Here is a 20628-nt window from a genome sequence, read left to right as displayed (position 1 = left end):
CTGGCAGATAAAGTAACCCATGGAGAAACCATTAAATAAAGAAACTAAAAAGAGAAGAACCTGAAAAGAAGCTAGTTAGTCTCTCTAGAGGTAAAAGGGTAGGTTGCATCTATAAAATAAGAACTGGCAGACAAGAAATAAGAGAGCAATAAAGAACTTCTGTAAATTAAAAACACTATTAAACCATGTACATTTTGGGACTGGATAAGATGGAAGATGGTATCAGAGAAGACGGGTGGAATGAACATAAGCAAAAAAGTAGGATTTTAGACAGAAAAAGTTAAAGGAACAAAATTGTTAGGAAATTTAATATTCATCTTATATATGCTTCAGAAGAAAACACATAAAAAAATAGCGGGGGGGGGAACAAATTTAATAATAGAAAAAAAATTCTGTTAGTTAAAGAAAGACCTAAGCCTTCAGATACAAACTTCTATATTTCTCCTGCATTAAGTAATGTAAAATAAACAAACCTGATATATGTTGGTATAATTTCTGAAATTCAGGGATAAAGAGGAGGTGCGTGACAATGACATAGATAATGATTTCTTATATGTAACACTGAATATTATAAACCAGGTTAATGTTTTAAATGTTCTGAGGAAAAAAGATTTTAAAATTTTAATTCCAAAATCAGACAAGTTATTACTTGAATATAATGGTAAAGTAAATACATTTTCCAACAAGCAAGGGCTTGGAAAATATGTTTTTTCAATTCTTCCCATGCAAAAAATAACTACTTGAAGATACACTTCACAAAAACTAAAAAAACCTAAAAACTAAGTTAAAAAAAAACAAAAACTAAAACTCTTATGACTTGAGATCTTAAGTTATAAGATTCAGTTAACAGTGGTAAGCAAAGAAAGTAGTAAAACCTAAAGCCATGCCCACATAATTGCTGTTAAATAGCACAAAGTTTAACAAAAATATTAAGAATCTGTTCCTCAATAAAAAGAGACACATACTGAATTAGAATTTAAAGCTAATTAATAGTTCAAAACGAAAACTTTAGGTGATTTCATTAAATCTCAGAGGTGGAAGAATAAAGGACATGCAGGGAATAATAACCTCTTAGTCATAAAAAGACAGAATTCGTTATAAAAAAATAAATGGGTCTTCCTTTATACAATTATTTTTAAAAATATTCAATAGCTAATCTGTCTTAAAATAAGTTAAATGAACAGCAAACTCATTTGTAATTAATACAACAGACATAATTTTGAGTCCCTTTGAATCACTGAAGAATCTAAAAAGGGCCTAAGATGGCAGCCGTCATGAAGAAGGGGGCTGAGAAGATAGCAATGTTATTTTTGAAGATCAACAAAAGAAGAACAAATTTGCACTGAATACAAACAGAGCTGAAGGAAGAAAGAAGTGGAAAAAAAAACAACTCTAAAATTTAGAAGATGCTTATGAGGACGTCATGCTTGCAGATAATGACTGCTTAAAGATACCTGACAAAATTGATGATGTTTTCATTAGTCATTCTCAAGAAGAAATATAGGAAATGTTAAAAGAAACAGTGAAAAATTTGTAAGAAAAAATTGATGTCAGAGAATCCAGAGTGATATTAATTCAGGGGGTATTAGCAGACTCAGTTATATACAAAGTTTGGAAGCAACATAAACCTTGAAGCTGGTGAAAGTTAAGCATTTTATAATACTTTTAAAAATTTATTTAACAAACTTGAATTTTATTTAAAAATTTAAAAAAATCTATGCAGGGGAGATGGCAAGTTAATGAGCTAACATTTCATAAAATAAGAGAAAAATAATATCCAATAATTACATAAAACCTCACTGTTATTAGAGAAATCCAGATTAAAGACAACAAAGCAATATATTCAATGTTCTAAAAAACAAAACAAAACACCTTTCATCCCAAATTTTATACCCAGTTAAACAATACAAACATAACAGAGGTTGCTTCAAAGCTGTTCCTCTCCCCTCAAACCATCAGAATCATAATCCTCTCTCCAACCTCTTTTGTTTTTTTTTTTTTTTTTGGTACTAGGAAATCTTGAGAGAGGGAAGGTACAGCCCTGCAAAGCATTAGTTTGGAAGCAATGAGTTGGTATAGATCAAGGTTTCTCAACCTCTGCATTATTGACATTCTGGGCCAGATAATTCTTTGTCATGGGTGTTATCCTATGCACTGTAGGATGTTTAGTGGCATCCCCAGCCTCCACTATAAGATGCCTATAACAATTTCTCTCCCCTCAGTTATGACCATCGAAAATAATATCAGAAATCATCAAATTGTCCCTGGGGGGCAAATTTACTCCTGATTGAAAATCAGCGCTGTAGAGCTGTATGAACAGTTTTTACCTCTGTAGATCTTGTTGCTAATAATAAAAACATAAATAAAAATTACCGATTTCAAAGCTTCCATCAATTAAGCCAACAACTGAAGATGATATGTCAAATCTCCTTTCTATTTGAGTGACGGAACTTTTCATAACGATTCCACCTAGTGCCTTACACATAAAGCTGAATGACAGGGCCACTAAAAACATCTAAGAAAAAGCAGAAAGAAAAGAGAAAATTATTACTAAAAAGACTATAGCACTTATATATACATCGAATTAAAAATAACTTATCTTCTTTACTTAAAAAGATTATTTTTATCATTAAAATCATACTCAACTTTCCTCTATACCGATTGGTACTTCCTAGTCCTAGTCCTTTTAAGGTTATCATCACTATATGGATAAAGCATCATTTTCAAATTTGGTTACAACATGAGATAATTAGAGCAGAGCAGTCAAGGCTGTTATTTTTCATTTTACATTACTAATTGATTTTTGAGAAGCTAGCTAGATAATGACCTGAGATGGTGGTGATGATAAGCTATTCTTTATCCCCTCCCATGATCGTATAGGTTGTGCAGGGAGTGGCTAGACATTCTCAAAGATGGCATTTCCAAGAAGTCCGCTGGAAAATGGAACTTTTTAAAAAATTTATAAAACCTCGCTATTGGGCACCTGGGTGGCTCAGTTGGTTGAGTGACTGTCTTCAGCTCAGATCATGATCCTGGAGTCCCAGGACTGAGTCCTGAACTGGGCTTCCTGCTTAGCAGCGGGTCTGCTTCTCCCTCTGACTTTCCCCCCTCTCATGCTTGCTTGCTCTCACTCTTTCTCTCTATCAAATAAATAAATAAAATCTTTAAAAAATAAAAACAGAACAAAACAAAACAGAACAAAACCTCACTATTACTGGAGATGTCCAAATAAAAATGAAAACAACAAAGCAGTATATTCAACATTCTAAAAAACAAAACAAAAAGAAACCTTTAACTTTAGTGGTTATAGATATTTTATTTTCAAACTCATTTTAACAAAATGTGTTGATTCATCTTTTTTAAAGCCCACATTTATACCCATAAGTAAATTCCTTTTACATCCAACATTAAAAAATATTATTCTGCTATGGACTGTATGTTTGTGTTCCCACCAAATACACATGTTGAAACCCTAATCCCTAATGTGATGATATTTGGAAATAGGTCCTTTGGGAATTAGGTCATAAAGGCAGAGCCCTCATGATAGGATTACTGTCCTTAGAAAGGCTTATTTCTCTCTCCCTGCTCTGTGAAGACACAAGAAGATAGCTATCTGAAAATGAGGAAGAACTTTCTCACCAGAACTCAACTATGCTGGTGCCCAGATCTCAAGACTTCCAGCCCCCAGAACCACAAGAAGTAAATTTCTGTTTAAGCAACCAAGTATGTTGGTATTTTCTTATAGCATCCCAAACTGATCTTTCTCATTACCTCCTGTACCACCAGTGGTAGCCACCATCATGTCTAACCTGGATCATCACATTAGCCTCTATTAGATCTTTCTCCTTCTCCTCTCATCCCTGCTATAGTCTCTTCTAACACAGTAACTACAAAAATTATTTCAAAATAAAAATTAGATTATGCCACTGCTCCCTGTTTTCCCATCTCACTCTTAGTAATATCTAGTCTTTCCAATAGCCAACAATGTTCTAAATGATCTGTCCTCCCCTGATTATTCCTCCCCTAAAAATATTCCATTTTACCTTTCTGATCTCATTTTCTGTTACTCTATTCTTGCTCTTTGCTCTCCATCCACAAGAGCCTTCTTGTTTTACCCTGAGCATTCCAGGCTTATTATTTTGCCACAGGTTCTTTGTCCTTGCTTTTCTTCTTGCAGGGAAAGCTCTTCTCCATAGTTATTCCCTTATCACTTACTCCTTCACATCCTTGAGGATTTTCCTCAATATAACTTTCAGAGTGAGGCTTTCCTTATCCATCCTATTTAAAATTATACTACATTCCCCTCACGGTATTTTATGTATGTATGTAATATACATTGCGCTCACTATAACTTTCATCAGTGAAGGATTTTATTTTTTTGCCTGTTTTGTTCACTGCTATATTCCCAGGGCTTAGAATTTTTTCAAAGAGTTTATTTATTTATTTATTTATTTATTTGACAGAGATCAGAAATAGGCAGAGAGGCAGGCAGAGAGAGAGGAGGAAGCAGGCTCCCCGCTGAGCGGAGAGCACGATGCGGGGCTTGATACCAGGGCCCTGGGATCATGACCTGAGCTGAAGGCAGAGGCTTTAACTCACTGAGCCACCCAGATGCCCCTATCCCCAGGGCTTAGAACAGTGTCTGCTACAAAGATGCTAAAAAGCATGTTAAACTGTTGTCTAACTAGAACTTACTATGTGTCCTACATGAGGTGCTTGGAGAAGGAGATAAAAGGTCCAATACAGCCCTTTCATGGCTGGAAAAATGTGTATACTTTTCTTCTTGTATATGGAACTTGCAGTGAAGTTGAAAGAGCTCGAGAAAAGTTGTAAATATTACAACTTATTAGAAATAAGTAAGAATTCTTATATAAAATATAGGAAGTCATCTAAGAATGAAACACCAAAGGTGGAAGGGTATCAAAGTCAGTTTTGCTAAGTTGGTAAAGGGAACAACAAGGCTCACAGGACAAAAGTAACAAATTTGTCCAGAGAGGTTAGAAAAAATTATCAATATTTTCTTCATAGAAAGTCAATTTTGACATATTATAATATCATTTATTATCTTTATAAAACAGAAAGGAAAAATTTCCAGTTTTAATCATTTCAGAAGAATCATGTTATTGACACCAGAAATTAAGAAATGGAGATGGGAGTGATGTCCACAAGATGACAAAATAGGAATCCTCAATCTTCCTTACCCTATGGATATATAAGCTTAACAATAACAAACTGAATATCTCTGTGAGAAATCCACAAATCATTTGAAATAATTCTGCATCCCACACAGTGTGAAGCCAACTGCACAAGTTCAGTAGGAAAATCTGTGACACTCTCAACTTTCATGCCAGGGCCTTCCTCCAACCAAGCATCACTGACGTGACTGGGACAAAACCCCCAACTCCCATATTCTGTCTGGGGAGAGAAAGGAATAGAACTTATATCCAATGTTCTGGCTTGTAAGGAGGCAGCATGAGGGACAGTTTGTATTCAAGTACTGACAAAAGTGTATGGCCAGATTTGAGAAGCTCAAAATAGACAATGAACAATGAACCAGAATCTGTAGTACCAAGGACAGACACTAGGTGGAGCACCAGTATTGTAATTTACTAAATCAGGGAGGGTGCAGTATCTTTGACACTGGGCAGAAGTCCTAAGTAGACACCCGCAAACTTCTCTAATAGCCCAAGGAGAACAAACACCCAGAAAAAACTTGAGAGGTCTAGACAATCTCTAGCCTGGCTACATAGTGAAACTCATCCTGTACAAAACCACACAGTCTGAGAGAAATGGCTGATCCTTCAAATGCCAAATTTCCAACAACAAAACTAGTAAGACGTATAAAGAAACAGAAAACCATAACACATTCAAAGAAAGAAATTAAACCTCCAAAACTGACCCTAAAGAAATGGATATACATGAATTGCCGGAAAAGGAATTAAAAATTATCATCATAAGGATATTCAATGAATTAAAACACAGATTAGATATACCTCTAAATGAAATCAGAAAAACAATACATAAACTAAGTGAGATTATTAATGATGCAACAGAAACTTGGAAGACGAATCAAACAGAAATTCTGGAACTAAAGAAAACATTTCCTGAATTGAGAACTTCACCAGAGGAGCTCAAAATTAAACTTAACCAGACAGAAAAAGAATCAACAAACTCAAAGACTGATTCAAGGTGGGGGGGGGGGGAATGATTGAATAATAATGAAGAATGTAAAGACCTATGTAACACCACCATCAAGCAAAACAGTATTTGCATTATGAGAATACCAGAATAAGAAAGAGAAAGGGGCAGAAAAATTGTTCAAAGACTATAGCTCCAAATTTCCCAAATCTAAGTAAAGAAATGTATGTGCACATTTGATAAATTCAAAGAAGCAAGTCTAGGATAAATGTAATGAGACTGACACCAAATACATTATAATTAAATTGTCAGAAGTCACAGACAAAATGAAAATCTTAAAAGCAGTAGGAGAAAAATGATTCATCACATACAAGGGAATTCCCATTAAATTATCATCAGATTTTTCAGCAAAAAACCTTGCAAACTAGCGGCACCTGGGAGGCTCAGTGGGTTAAAGCCTCTGCCTTCGGCTCAGGTCATGATCCCAGGATCCTGGGATCCAGCCCCGCATCGGGCTTTCTGCTCAGCAGGGAGCCTGCTTCCCCCTCTCTCTCTGCCTACCTGTGATCTCTCTCTCTGTTAAATAAATAAAGAAAATCCTTTTAAAAAAAGAGAAACTTTGCAAACTAGAAAGGAATAGAATAAAATATTCAAAGTACTAAAAGAAAAAGACTGCCAAGAAAGAATATTATATCTGTCAAAACTGTCCTTTTTTAAAAAATATTTTTTTCATTTATTTGACAGAGATCACAAGTAGGCAGAGAGGCAGTCAGAGAGAGATGGGGAAGCAGGCTCCCTGCTGAGCAGAGAGCCTGATGCGGGACTCGATCCCAGGACCCTGAGATCGTGACCTGAGCTGAAAGCACAGGATTAACCCACTGAGCCACCCAGGCACCCAGGCACCCCAAAATTGTCCTTTAAGAATAAGAAATAAAGGGGCACCTGGGTGGGTCAGTGGGTTAAAGCCTCTGCCTTCACTCAGGTCATGATCCCAGGATCTTGGGATCGAACCCCGCATAGGGCTCTCTGCTCAGAGGGGAGCCTGCTTCCCCCTTTCTCTCTGCCTGCCTCTCTGCCTACTTGTGATCTCTGTCTGTCAAATGAATAAATAAAATCTTTAAATAAATAAATAAATAAAAATTAAGGAAAAAAAGAATAAGAAATCAAGATTTTCTCAGATAAGTCAAAGCTGAGGGAAGTCATAACCACTGGATCTGCCTTATAAGAAACACTGAAGTTTCTACAAGTTGACGTGAAAGGATGATAAGTAGCAGCACAAAACCATACCAAATATCAAATTCCCTAGTAAAGGAAATATAAAATACAATATAATAATACAAATTATTAAAGGGAAATGAAAAAAATACATCACTACAAAAAATATAAACATGAAGAGAAACATCAAGAGAGGAAAAGAGAACAAAAAATTTTAAGACAGAAAGAAAACAAATGAAAAAATGATAATTGTTCTTTGCTATTCATAATTACTTTAAATGTAACTTGATTAAGTACATTATTTAAAAGACATGGATTTCCTGAGTTGATTTAAAAAAATAAGATTCAACCATATGCTGTGTACAAGAGATTCACTTTAGATCTAGGACACTTGTGATCTCTGCCTGTCAAATAAATAAAATCTTTTAAAAAAATAAAAGAATAAGAGATCCAATACCCCCACTTATAACCGTAAATAGAACAACCAGATAGGAAATCAATAGGGAAACAGAAGATTTTAAATCCACTTTGACCCAGACATTTGTAGAATACTCCATCTATCAGCAGAATATACACTGTTCTCAAGTATACATGAAACCTTTTCCAAAACAGACCATATGTTATGTCACAAAACAGTTCCTAACAAATTAAATAAAACTGAAATCATACAATGTATTCATTCTCACTGACCACAGAAAAATCCACAAATATGTGGAAATTAAACAATACAACTAATAAATCAAAGAAGAAATCACAAGAGAATTTAGAAACTATCTGGAGACAAATGAAAATGAAAACACAACATACCAAAACATATGGGTCTCGCAAAAGCACTATTAAAAATCTGTAGTGATAGATAACATTGGAAAAATAGATCTCAAATCAACAACCTATCCTTATACCTCAAGGGTCTAGAAAAAGAAGAAAAAAACTCAACCCAAAGTTATCAGAAGTAAGTAAATAATAAAGATTTTAGAGTAGAGATCAATGAAAAAAGGATAGAAAAACAATAGAAAAAAATCAATGAAACTAAGAGTTAGGTTTTGAAGAAATCAACAAAATTGATAAACACTTAGATTAACTGAGAAAAAGAGAGGAGACACAAATAGCTAAAGTTAGAAATGAAAGAGGAGACATTACAAATAATGTCATGGAAATAAAATAAGTTATGACACTACTATGAACAATTATATGCCAAAAAATTGGATAACCTAAAAGAAATGGATAAATGATTAGAAATGAAACAACCTGCCAGGATTGAGTAATGAAGAAATTAAAACTCTGAACAGACCTGTATCTAGTGTGGAGATTGAAGTAGTAAGAAACTTTGCAACAAAGAAAGCCCAGGACAGAATAGCTACACTGGAGAATTCTACCAAACATTTAAATAATTAATGCTAATCCTTCTCAAACTTGAACTTGGAAAGAATTGAAGAGGAGAGGATACTCCCAAATTCATTAAATGAGGCCACATGATCTAATATCAAAGCCACACAAAGATATCACAAGGAACTACAGTCTAGAATCCCTGATTACTACTGTTGTAAACATTCTCAACAAAATACCAGCCAACAGTAATTAACAGTGCATAAAAAGGATCACACATCATAACCAAGTGGAATTTATAAGTGGAATGCAAGTCAGATTGTTGAAAATCTAACTTATGAAAATCAATCAGTATAATACATCACATTAACAAAATGGAGAATAAAACCACATAATTATCTCAACAGATGCAAAAAAAAACATTTCACAAAATTCAACAGTCTTATCTTAGAAACACTCAGCAAACTAGGAATAGAAGGAAACTATCTCGGGGCACCTGGGTGGCTCAGTGGGTTAAGTCTCTGTCTTCAGCTCAGGTCATGATTTCAGGGTTCTGGGATTGAGCCCCACATTGGGCTCTCTGCTCAGAGGGGAGCCTGCTTCCCCCTCTCTCTCTGCCTGCCTCTCCGCCTCCTTGTGATCTTTCTCTCTGTCAAATAAATAAATTAAATCTTAAAAAAAAAAGAAGGAAACTATTTCAACATGATAAAGGCCATATGTAAAAAGCCTATATCTAATATCATACTCAATGGGAAAATATTGAAAACTTTTACTCTGAGATCAGGAACAAGGTAAGCACGCCCACTGTAGCCACTACTACTCAACATAGTACTGGAAGTTCCAGCCAAAGTAATTAGACAAGAAAAAAAAAAATTAAAAGCATACAAACTGGAAAAGAAACAAAATTATATTTTTACTATATTATTTACTTATACTTTATGTTGTTATTATTATTATTTGTTTATGGATGACATGATCTTAGTCATAGAAATCTGTAAGGATTCCACATATAAAAAGCTATTAGAACTACTAAACAAGTACAGCAAAGATACAGGATAAAAAATTTAACACTCAAAAATCAGTTGTTTCTATACACTGAAAATAAGCAATCTGAAAAGGAAATTTAAAAAAGAATCCTGTTTACTATAGCATTGAAGGAATAAAATATTTAAGAATAAGGAGGTGAAAGACTTGTATCTTAAATACTACAAAACATTGTTAAAGAAATCAAAGAAGATCAAATAAATGGAAGACAACTGTGCTAGTAGATAATAAGATAAAATATTGTTAAAATGTCTGTGCTACGCAAAGTTAAAATGTTCACATTACTAAGTGGGGTATGTTGATGATCAGGAGAGGCCTGTTAAACAAGAAAAGATGCATGTTTTCACTTACTGAATGAGTGGGATACCCAACCAACCTCCTGTCAGTTTTCCCTGGGACCTCTCTTCTTCAGTGTCTTTTCCTTTGATACACACTTGGAGCCACTTCTGTGCTTTATAGTTTTCTTCTCTTGTACCTGTCTTGGACTAGAATCTCTTTCTAGTTCTTTTTACTATTTACCTTTCAGAAAATCCTCATGGTTTCTGATTTACAGAATATATCCCTCCTTGTTTTCTAACAGAGTTATGAGTTGCTTTTAGTACCTTTTAGATTATTTATTAAAATTGGAAGGAGGAAGATGTGGCTTCTGCCTTATGCTCAGTCTGCTATGAAGAATTGGAAGTATTGGAGTTTTGACTGTCTTCTAATGAATAAATAGAGAAAATGTTATCAGGCTCTCCATCAAACTCAGATGCCTGACATGTAATGAGGAAAGACTAAATAAATGTTTTTGGATTGTTGGATAAATTATTATTCCCCCAATTCAGATTGTAAATCTGGTACAGAGTCAACGTGTAGTTAAACCTCTCATTTTTTAGTTTTCTCAGTTTTCAGATGGAGATAATTTTAGTAAAGCTGTTAGGTGGATTAATTTAAATAATATATATAAAATTCTTAACATAGTGCTAGCCATACAGTAAGCACAGATAAATGTATTTTTATAACCATTATGAGATACCAATCATCTAGTTTTTAACTTTAGGTTCATTCAGAGCAAAATTGGACTCATGATCATTTAGCTAAACACAATTTTATGCCATATACTATTATAGACAATGCAGAATCAGTAATGAGCATATTGACAATATGATTTATTGATTATTGAAGAAATAGAAAAGTGAACTCTTCTAAATGCTGACCACCAAAGCAATCATTTGTGAAATAAAAGAGGAAAAATTTTCAGAAAGTAACAGAACATCTCATTAAAGCAGATATAAATATAATGAAATATAAACCCTGACCTATATGAGAAGAAATTTCTGAAAGTTCAGAGAAAGTTTTTTCACAGTTCATATATGCAATCTTAAAAAGCAAGTTAACTTAAGGTAAGAGATTCAAAAAAGTGAAACTCTCATAGTACAATTCTAAACTTCTTTAAAGAAAGGAAAAAGTTCATTAAATTCCACCTCTGAAACCAATTGTACACTATATGCTAATTAATTGAATTTAAATTAACTAAAATAAAAAATAAATTAAAATTTAAAAAGGAAAAAGGCAATAGATGTAAACACATAGCCACCAAAGAATCTCTCCAATGAACTGGAATTACAGAAGGATATGAAATGAGTTAATATAGACAGATTTATAAATGTGTTTTCTTTTAATCTAACTATAACCCTATAAGATGTGAATGTAGGACTGAAGTGCAGAGAAAGAATGATATGATGATTTTTCTCAGAACTTAAAAAAAATCAAAAGGAATAAGAACACCAAAATCTTTAGTGAAAAACATTAAAAGGAGATGCCATGAGGGAGAGAATTTAAGGCTGAAAGAGTTCAAAACAGAGATACAAGTGTTCACAATTATCAAATGGATATTAAAGTATCACAGGTAGAAGGTTACTGGTATTCAGCTAAGAGATAAAGTCTATATTTACCTGCAATCATGGCAAGTTAGTTCATTATATTTTTGGGCAAGAGTTCTGGGATTGAAGTCAGGAGACAGTTCCAAGTTTCTATTTTGCCAGAGGTACAGCTATGATTAATTAGGTTAACTCATTTGAACCTCAATTCATTTACTCAGCAAACATTTATTGAGCAATTCCAATCTAGCAATTACTCTGCTACATCTTGGAGTTGAGACAGGTACAGAGTAAGAAGGGCAGTAAAGCTAGACATAATAAATGCCCTTAAAGTATTAATAACTTCCTGGGGCAAAAGCAATAAATAATGCCAGCATAATAATGTAATAATATTATAAATTTATAAAGTCATGAGTACATAGGAAAGATGATTAATTCTGTCTATCCTGGTTAAATTTTCTATAGGTGTGGTGACATCTGAACTACGTCTTTAAGAGATAATAGAAACTCAGAAATTGAAGAAGAAATAAACATTTAAAACAAAATAGGAAATAGAGAAAAAGCCCAAATAGTGAAAGAACAAAGATAAATGAAAAAAAACAGAAAGATTATCTGTGTAGGTGGAACAGAAGGATAGAAATATGCCAAACATTGGGAGATGCAACTGTATTTTTAAATGTAGCATAAGGAAATTAAATTTTAGAGGGTTGATTCCAGTATCTATGTAAAATATGGACTTAGTAACAAAGAAATTTGTTAGAAAGCTGATTTCAGGGGCATCTGGGTGGCTCAGATGGTTAAGCCTCTGTTCAGGTCATGACACCAGGGTCCTGGGATCAAACCCCAGATCAGGCTCCCTGCTCAGTGAGGAGCCTGCTTCTCCCTCTCTCTCTCTGCTGCTCCCCGCCCCACTTGTGCTCTCTCTCTCTCTCTCCTTCTGACAAATAAATAAATAAAATTTTGAAAGAAAGAGAGAAACTAAGCAAGAGAGAAAGAAAGAAAAAAGAAAATTTGAAAAGAAGGAAAGAAAACAAAGAAGAAAGCAAGCTGATCTCAGAAAAAAAAAAAAAAAAAAAAAAAGGAAAAAAAGCCTAATAGCTGGAAAGAAGGAAACAAAAGATCACAGACACACTTTGGAGAAGTTTAAGAGGAAAATCAACAAGATGGGGGAATAAGGGTAATGAGTTTTCTGATTTTATTTTCTAAGTTTCTAATTTGGATAAGCGTATATACTAACGTTATTATTTGAGATGAGAAGAAGAGAAGTCTTGGGGTTAAAAACAATGAAATCACCTTTTCAAAAGTCAAGTGTGAGATTTTAAAAATAAACATGCATCAAGTAGACACAGATGGCAGGCTTGGTGCTCAAGAAAGAGTTTTGTCTGGAGGCAATAGGGAACGGCTTTATCGTTAATCAATTTTTAAATTTATTCTATTAAAAAAACCTCCTGCCCCACTGCACCTTCATTTTTCCATAACTCTCCTGTCCTTTCCAGTAAGTTGTTTGTATTTGCATGAATCAAACCCTATTTTTTCCATCACTCAAGTATCCTGAGCAGGCTTATGTTATTCTCACTTTTCTATTTTTTTTTTTTTTTTTAGGGTTTTGTTTCAGACTCTTCTCTTTTTACTCTACATATCCCTTCTGGGAAAGCTCATCAACTGTCATTGTAGCCAGGGTGATCTTGAAATACGTATAACCATTTCCACCTCCAAAAGAGCTCAGTAAGTTCCCACGAAACGGATCCTCCAGCAAATAACAATTATAAAGTCTAAGGGGAAACCCAAAACCACCTGGAGGAAGACACGGGAACACAGCAAACAAAAGCAGTCAGACTCTGGTTGGGAGTCAACACTTAGAAGAAAAGGTGTAGGATTAGTTTCTCATTCTTAGGGCTTTGAGGTGAGGCCACAGCACCTTCAAAGCTAAAACTCTAGGGCAACTGGGTGGCTTGTCCATTAAGTGAACTACTCTTCCACTCAGGTCATGAACTCCAGGTCTTGAGATCAAGCCTGCTTAGGGTCCTCTGTCTCCTTCTCCCTCTGCTCCTGCTCCCTGAATTTGTGCACGTGCGTTTTTCTCTCCTAGGGGTGTGGGGGTGGGGGCAAAAACAAAATCCCTGTAGTCCTTTTAGCCCAAAAAATAAAAAAGAGGAGTTTAGGTTAACCACAGCGACCTAAAATTTGCAGGGGGAGACTCTTATAAAGGAGAGGTCCAGAGAAAGGCAGCGGGGTGGGGAGGAGGTTGTGGGGGGCGGTGTGCAGCTGGGATGATAAGAAGTAAGGCAAAAGTCAGGCAAAATTGGAAAGTAGGGTGAGTATACACTAATTACATGTTTGCTGGAATTTAATGTGAGTATATTAATTACTAATTAAATGTTGGAATTTAAATTAAGAATAAAAATAGGGAAAAAAGAATAAAAATGGAAATAGTTCTGTTTCCATTTTTATTCTTAGAGCTCTTATTTAAAAACAAAACTTATTTTTCATGTTAATATAATGACATGGGGCACTGTTTAGCTTGTTTTACTGAAATGCAAAATTTTCATAGTTGAATATTACAAATTATTATTTGATCTTTTTTTTTTTGCTCTCAGATATCTCTTGAAAACTATATCTAATGTTTTTCCTGCCTTTTAGAAACAAGATATAAGGTTTTTAAATTAATCTTAATTCACTAATATTTGTAATGTAAATTTATTATGCTATTTGCTTTACTGAAATAAACTGATTTTTTTTTCTCATCTTCAGATAGTACTGTTGCTCAGAAGAATTTCTAGTTAGAATGCTTTGTGAATGGAGAAGGTAACTGTGGATGTGGTAGAAACAGGAAGAGAACTGGAATTAGAAGTGGAACCTAAAGATTTGACTCTATTGCGGCGATCTCTTGATAAAACTTTAATGGAAGAGGAGTTGCTTCTTATGGACAAACAAAGAAAATGTTTCTTGAGATAGAATCTACTCCTGGTGAAGATGCTATGAAGAATGTAAAATGACAATAAAGCATTTAGAATATTACATCAACTTAGCTTAATGCAGCAATAGGGGTTGAGAGGATTGACTCCAATTTTGAAAGAAATTCTACTGTGGGTGAAATGCTATCAAACAAATAGCTATGAAATGAAGAGCTGACTGGTGTGGCCAACTTCATGACTGTCTTATTTCAACACATTGCCAAACTTCAGCAACCACCATCCTGATCAGTCAGCAGTCATGAACTTTGAGGCAAGACCCTCCACTAGCCAAATGACTATCAATTTCTGAAAGCTCAGATGATGGTTAGCATTTTTTAGCAATATTTTTAAAAATTAAGTTATGTACATTGTTTTAGGCATAATGTTATTGCACACTTGATAAACTACATCATAGTGAAGTATAACTTTTGTATGCACTGAGAAACAAACAAATAAAAAATTATTTGACTCCCTTTGCTGCAGTGTTTACTTTGTTATGATGGTCTGAAACCAAACCCAAAATATCTCTGAGGTATACTTCTACAAGACTAACAGAAAACAACACTGTAGCAATAGTAAGTCTTCTCTATCAATAATTACTTTAAATGTAAATAGATTAAACTCCCCCATCAAAAGACATAAAATGGTTGAACAGATTTTAAAAAAAAAGAAAAAGAATACTCAACTATGCCCTGTCTACAAGAAAGTCACTTTAGATTTAAGGACACACATAGGCTGAAAGTGAAATGATAGAAAAAGAGATTTGATGCAATTGGTAACCAAAGGAGAACAGGAGTGGTTGCACCGATATCAGACAAAATAGAATTTACGTAAAAAAGTCACAAGAAACAAAAAAGGAAATTATATAACAATAAAAGCATCAATTGACCAGTAAGATAGAAAAATTATAAATATATATTACATGTGTATATCCAACATCAGAGTGCCTAAATATATAGTCAACATTGACAAAACAGAGAGTATCTATGGCAATACAATAGGAACCTTTAATACCTCATTTTAAATAATGGATAGAACATCCAGATGGAATTTCAATTAAAAAAAATGGAGAACTTGAACATTACTATATAAAGCAAACAAACCTAATAATATATATATAGAACATTTACCTAACAATAGCAAAATATACATTGCTCTTAAAGGTACACATATCCTTCTTCAAGATATATCTGATGTTAGGTCACAAAATAGAATCTTAACAAATTAGGGAGGATTGAAATCATACTGAGTACCTTTTCTCCCCATGATAGAATGAAACCAGGAATCAACAGAAAAAGGAAAACTAGAAAATTTACAACATGTGAAAACTAAACAACACATTCTTCAACAACAATGGGTCAAAGAAGAATTCAAGGAAATAATTGGAAAATAACTCAAGACACAAATGAAAACACGACCTATAAAAAGTTATGGAATGCAGAAAAAACAATACTGAGAGAACTTCATAGCACCTACATTAAAAAATAAAGCTCTCAAATAAACCATCTAACTTTACATGTCAGTGAGGTAGAAAAAGAAAAAAACTAAGACCAAAATTAGCAGAAGGAAGGAAATAACAAAAGTCAGAGCAGAAATAACAAATAAAATGGAAAAACAATAGGAAAAACCAATAAAACTAAAAGTTCGTTACTTGAAAAGATTAAAAAATTGATAAATCTTTAGACTAAGAAAAAAGATAACATATTTAAATGAGTTTTTAAAAAGAGACATTATAATTGATGCCACAGAAATAAAAAGGATTGGGCTCAGTTGATTAAGCATCTGACTCTTGGTTATGGCTCAGGTCATGATCTCAGGGTTGTGAGATGAGCCCAAAGTTGGGCTCAGCCAGGAGTCAACTTAAGATTCTCTCCCTCCACCCTTCTGACATGCATGCGCTCTTTCTTTCTCTCTCTCTCAAAAAAAAAAAAAAAGAAAAAAAAAGAAAAAGAAAAGAAAAGAAAAAAGAAAAAAAAAGAAAGAAAAAATAAAAAGGATCATTAGAGACTACTATGAAAGACCACTTTTTAGAGACTACTGCACCAACAAACTGGATAACTTAATAGAAATGGATAAATTACTAAAAACATACCAAGACAAAATATATAAAATATATGTAATATACAAAGTGTGTATATATACATATTTATACACATAGTATATTTTTTCACAAGTTTTGGAGATTAGGACCTGGACATCTCCCTTTGAGGGCTGCTATTCTGCCTATCTATGAATTTATTAGGTAAATGGCAGGGAGGTATTAAGGTTGCAAATGGAGATGCTAATCAGATGACGTAAAGAGATTATCCTGAATTATCCTGGTTAACCCAATGGGATCACAAGGGTCCTTTAAATGTGGAAGGGGGAAGCATAAGAGTTAGTGTTCACCTGATGCAGTTTCAGACTTTTGAACTGACCACCAGCTCTGCATATGAAAGAAAGCCTTAAGCCACAGACTTTGGGCAGCCTCCAGAAGCAGGAAAAGGCAAGGAAATGGACTGTTACCTAGAGCCTCCAGAAAGGAACACAGCCTTGCCAACACCTTGATTGTAGTACACTGTGACCCATTTCAGACTTCTGAACTTCAGGGCTCTAAGATTATTACAGAACTCTAATAAATTAGTTTTTTATGCCATTAAAGGCACACATGTGCACACACACATCTACATATCTGAGTTTGTATGTCAGTGTCCGCTGGTGATAAATGCTATGAAAAAAATAAATTTGATCAATGAGTTATGAGTAGGAAAGGGTATTTCATATGGGGTAGTCAGGGATGAGGTAATGTTTAAACAGAAATGTGAATGAAATGAAGGAGCAAGGTATCTGGAAGTAGAACATTCAGAAGGGAAAATAGCAAGTAGAAACTTCTCCAAGTCAGAAGTTTGCTCAACATTTTGACAAATTAGCAAAAGTCTAATATGGCTGATGGCTAATATGGAAAGTGAGTCAGAGGAAACCAGCAGGAAATGAGTATTACTGATGGTTACATAAGGGGTGGTTATTCTGATTGTTTTTGAAGGGGGAATGCAACGAAGGCAAAAAGGGAGGACTTTTACTTCCACCTTATTATTTATGTTTTTTGATAATGATGCATTACCATTGCCTTAAGAATTTTTGTTACAACATAATGGTACAAGAAATCTGAAGCCAGAAATGACACATGTAAAGATGAAGAATGTATCAGCAGAGTTTATGTGATGTAGTTGGTTTAGTCCAAAACTTGAGGGAAAGTGGTAAGGAAAAAAATCAAACTATGCTAGTGTTATTTATTTAGCTTTTCAAATTTTAGTTTATTTAAATTTAATTAATTAACATATGATGCTGTTGTTATTTTAAGAGGTCTATTATCTATTTACACTCTGATACATTTCTGAGTTTACACATGTTAATAATATCATGTGTACATGTGTGTGCCCATGCACCTAAACAGGTTTAAGAATCCTGTGGTTGCTTGATACTGAATTACTTGGTCTGAAGGTGAATTTTTTAAAAACACAGAATGAGGAAGATCACTGAATCCCTACCTACCAGAACATCTGGAGGGTATTAATATAGAAAACCATAGTTACTATAGCAATGTGGAGTAGAATTGAGAGCATGGGATTTGGAATCAGACTGCCTCAGTTCAGACCTTGGCTCCAGTACTTAACAGCTTTGGGACCAAGAAGAATTCATTTACCCTCTCTGTGTCTCAGTTTTTTCATCTGTAAAGGAGAGATACTAGCATCTGGCGGTGGAATCGTGGTAAGGAACAAAACCACTAAAGCATGGCTAGAACAGAGTCTGACATATAATAAGTGCTCAATAAATGTTAGCTTCTATTGTTATTCTAGCTCTCTGGTCTGGATCATTAGACTGCAATTAACATACTTTGTACATACTAACTTGCAAATATGCTACAAAGGACCATTCTGGCAATTTTAATTGTTTCAGCCAGATAGATGCGCAAACGAGATCATTGTAACCCTCAATGTTTAAAAGCAGAAAGAACCCAGCATACCATATTACCCTTAGACTTGCATTCACCATTACCTTTTCTTGTGACTGCTATTCTGCTTAAATATTACTCAAATCTTTCATCAGAATAGACCTTATCTGTAATCTCTGAAAACAAACAAACATGTTCTCTGGACAAAGTTAAAAGGGACCTTATATAACAATATTGCAATTGAGTGTGATTCCTGTGGTCCTTATTCAGCAACTAAGACTACAATTTTGAGGAAAACACTTAAAATACTGGTAAAAGACAGACATTTTTTTTTAAATTTTTTAAATTTCTTCAAAACTTCCCTATGGGGGTTGAAAGGTTTTGACTTGGGTTTAAGGGTTTTCACTTACAAGCTGGATGGCATTAGGCAAACTTCTCAATTTCCCTGAGTCTTGGTTTCTTCAACATTGTACTCAGGGAATACTTTTTTCTGTCAATGAAAATTCTGATACAGTCTATATCCTCTAATGTCTTACAGTTGTAAGACAAAATCAAGACACAACATTATTACTTTTATTAACTTGCATATGAAAAAATTAAATGGCTTTCCTAAGACAGTAGTTAGGTATTTGGTTCATGTTTTTTGATTGTTGTTACAAATCTCTTTTCTACCAGCCTCTATTATTTAAATTAATAGAATAAAAAATGCTGCTCTTCAAAAGAAAAAATAATCAGTAGGTCAAGACCACAAAGTGATTCATAAAACTAATGAATCTGCTCTCTTTATAAGTCAGTTCCAAGAATTCATTTTATATACTACTCATTATACAGTGACTTACTTTAATGAAATTTATAAATATCTTTTGGTCCATCAAAAACCAAAGAGAAGATATCAAAAGATTTCTAAATTTTTTTAACATTAGTAAACTTTCCGCCATCAGAATTACCATCGAAGAAATTCCTTTTTAAAGACTTATTTAAATCAAGATATAGATCATTCTGTTAATATTTTAAGATATGCTTTAGTTGGAAACTCTAATTTGAAATACAATGTTCTTTTCCAAAACTGGCTTAAACAATAACAACAAACCCCCCACTTATTTAGTTTGGAAGCATGAAACTATTCCTACCTTGAATCCATTGCAGCATCTAGTTTCCCTTTCCTTGGAAGGTGTTTCTTCCACTGTCTTTTTCAAATGTTGATTTGAGTCCATCACGGAACTACTGATAGCATGTGAGTGTTTCCAACTGTCCTTGCTGCTTGGTTTGAAATGATCACCTATTCAGGGAGGAAAAAGGAGAACTTATTTCACTTTAACAATATAGGATTCAAAAATAAGAAAAGCTGCAAGGTTGACCTCAATCAATAAACCCACTAACACTCATTCAGGGTCTTTAATGTCACGAGCAGTAGACTAGGTAAATGCTAAACATAAAGGGAGGGTAAACACACACACAGAGTACTAGCTTTAGGGGGATTATATTTTAATTGGGAAGATAGATTTATAAAGAGAACTTGAAACAAGTAAATAGTATAGAGTCACACACCAGATGAGATAAAAAATTTAAACCACAAAAATTTTAAATATGTTTTACCTACCTACATTATAAAGTTTAGGAAGGCAAATACAAGTTTAATTCCTCTTTATAGTTTTACAAAGTGCCAAAGAGTGTCTTGCACATAGTGGACAGTCAAAATGGGTAGAAAAATCATGTAATGAATTGTAATTACAGTGGCTGAGCCCAGAAGTTTTCAAGGAAGGGATACCTCAAGCACCAGGTTTGAAATGCAGGTTAGATTTGTTATAGAAAGCAGAGCACACTCTAAGTACCTCCCAGACAGACTCTAGCCATGCCTGACCTTACCACCATCACGATCCTACTTTATTTTAATTTTGTTCATTTATTTTTGAAGAGAAAATGTATGCAGTTGAATATATGTAAAATATATGTAGTTGAAGTACAAAATACCAAAAAGATATATATTAAAGATTCTTCCTCTAGCCCTTATCCACCAAGAATCTAGTTTCTTATTCTGAAGACTAATGTCAGTTTTCAGTGAATATGATCTAGATATATGATATTTATTTTTAATTAAATACATAATGGTTTCCTTTTTAACACAAATGGCAGCATACCATTAACGCTGCTCTCAACC

General features: G+C 33.9%; 1 protein-coding gene and 1 pseudogene across 4 annotated transcripts in view; one reads left to right on the top strand and one right to left on the bottom strand.

Annotated features, from left to right (window-relative positions):
* SLCO1B3 (solute carrier organic anion transporter family member 1B3) overlaps positions 1-20628 on the bottom strand; it is a 65415-nt gene that overhangs the window by 25251 nt on the left and 19536 nt on the right. For all 4 annotated transcript variants that reach the window (XM_032347488.1, XM_032347489.1, XM_032347490.1 and 1 more), the window contains 2 exons: positions 19601-19749; positions 2374-2515 (listed from right to left, as the gene is read on the bottom strand). In XM_032347488.1, coding sequence (XP_032203379.1) covers positions 2374-2515; positions 19601-19749 — 291 coding nt within the window. The remainder of the gene's footprint in view (positions 1-2373; positions 2516-19600; positions 19750-20628) is intronic.
* LOC116593350 lies at positions 1263-1649 on the top strand (annotated as a pseudogene).

This window comes from Mustela erminea, chromosome 6, assembly GCF_009829155.1.
Source record: "Mustela erminea isolate mMusErm1 chromosome 6, mMusErm1.Pri, whole genome shotgun sequence".
NCBI classification, from domain to species: domain Eukaryota; kingdom Metazoa; phylum Chordata; class Mammalia; order Carnivora; family Mustelidae; genus Mustela; species Mustela erminea.
Note: the sequence above shows the minus strand (reverse complement) of the source record. Positions and strands in the feature narration are given on the sequence as shown.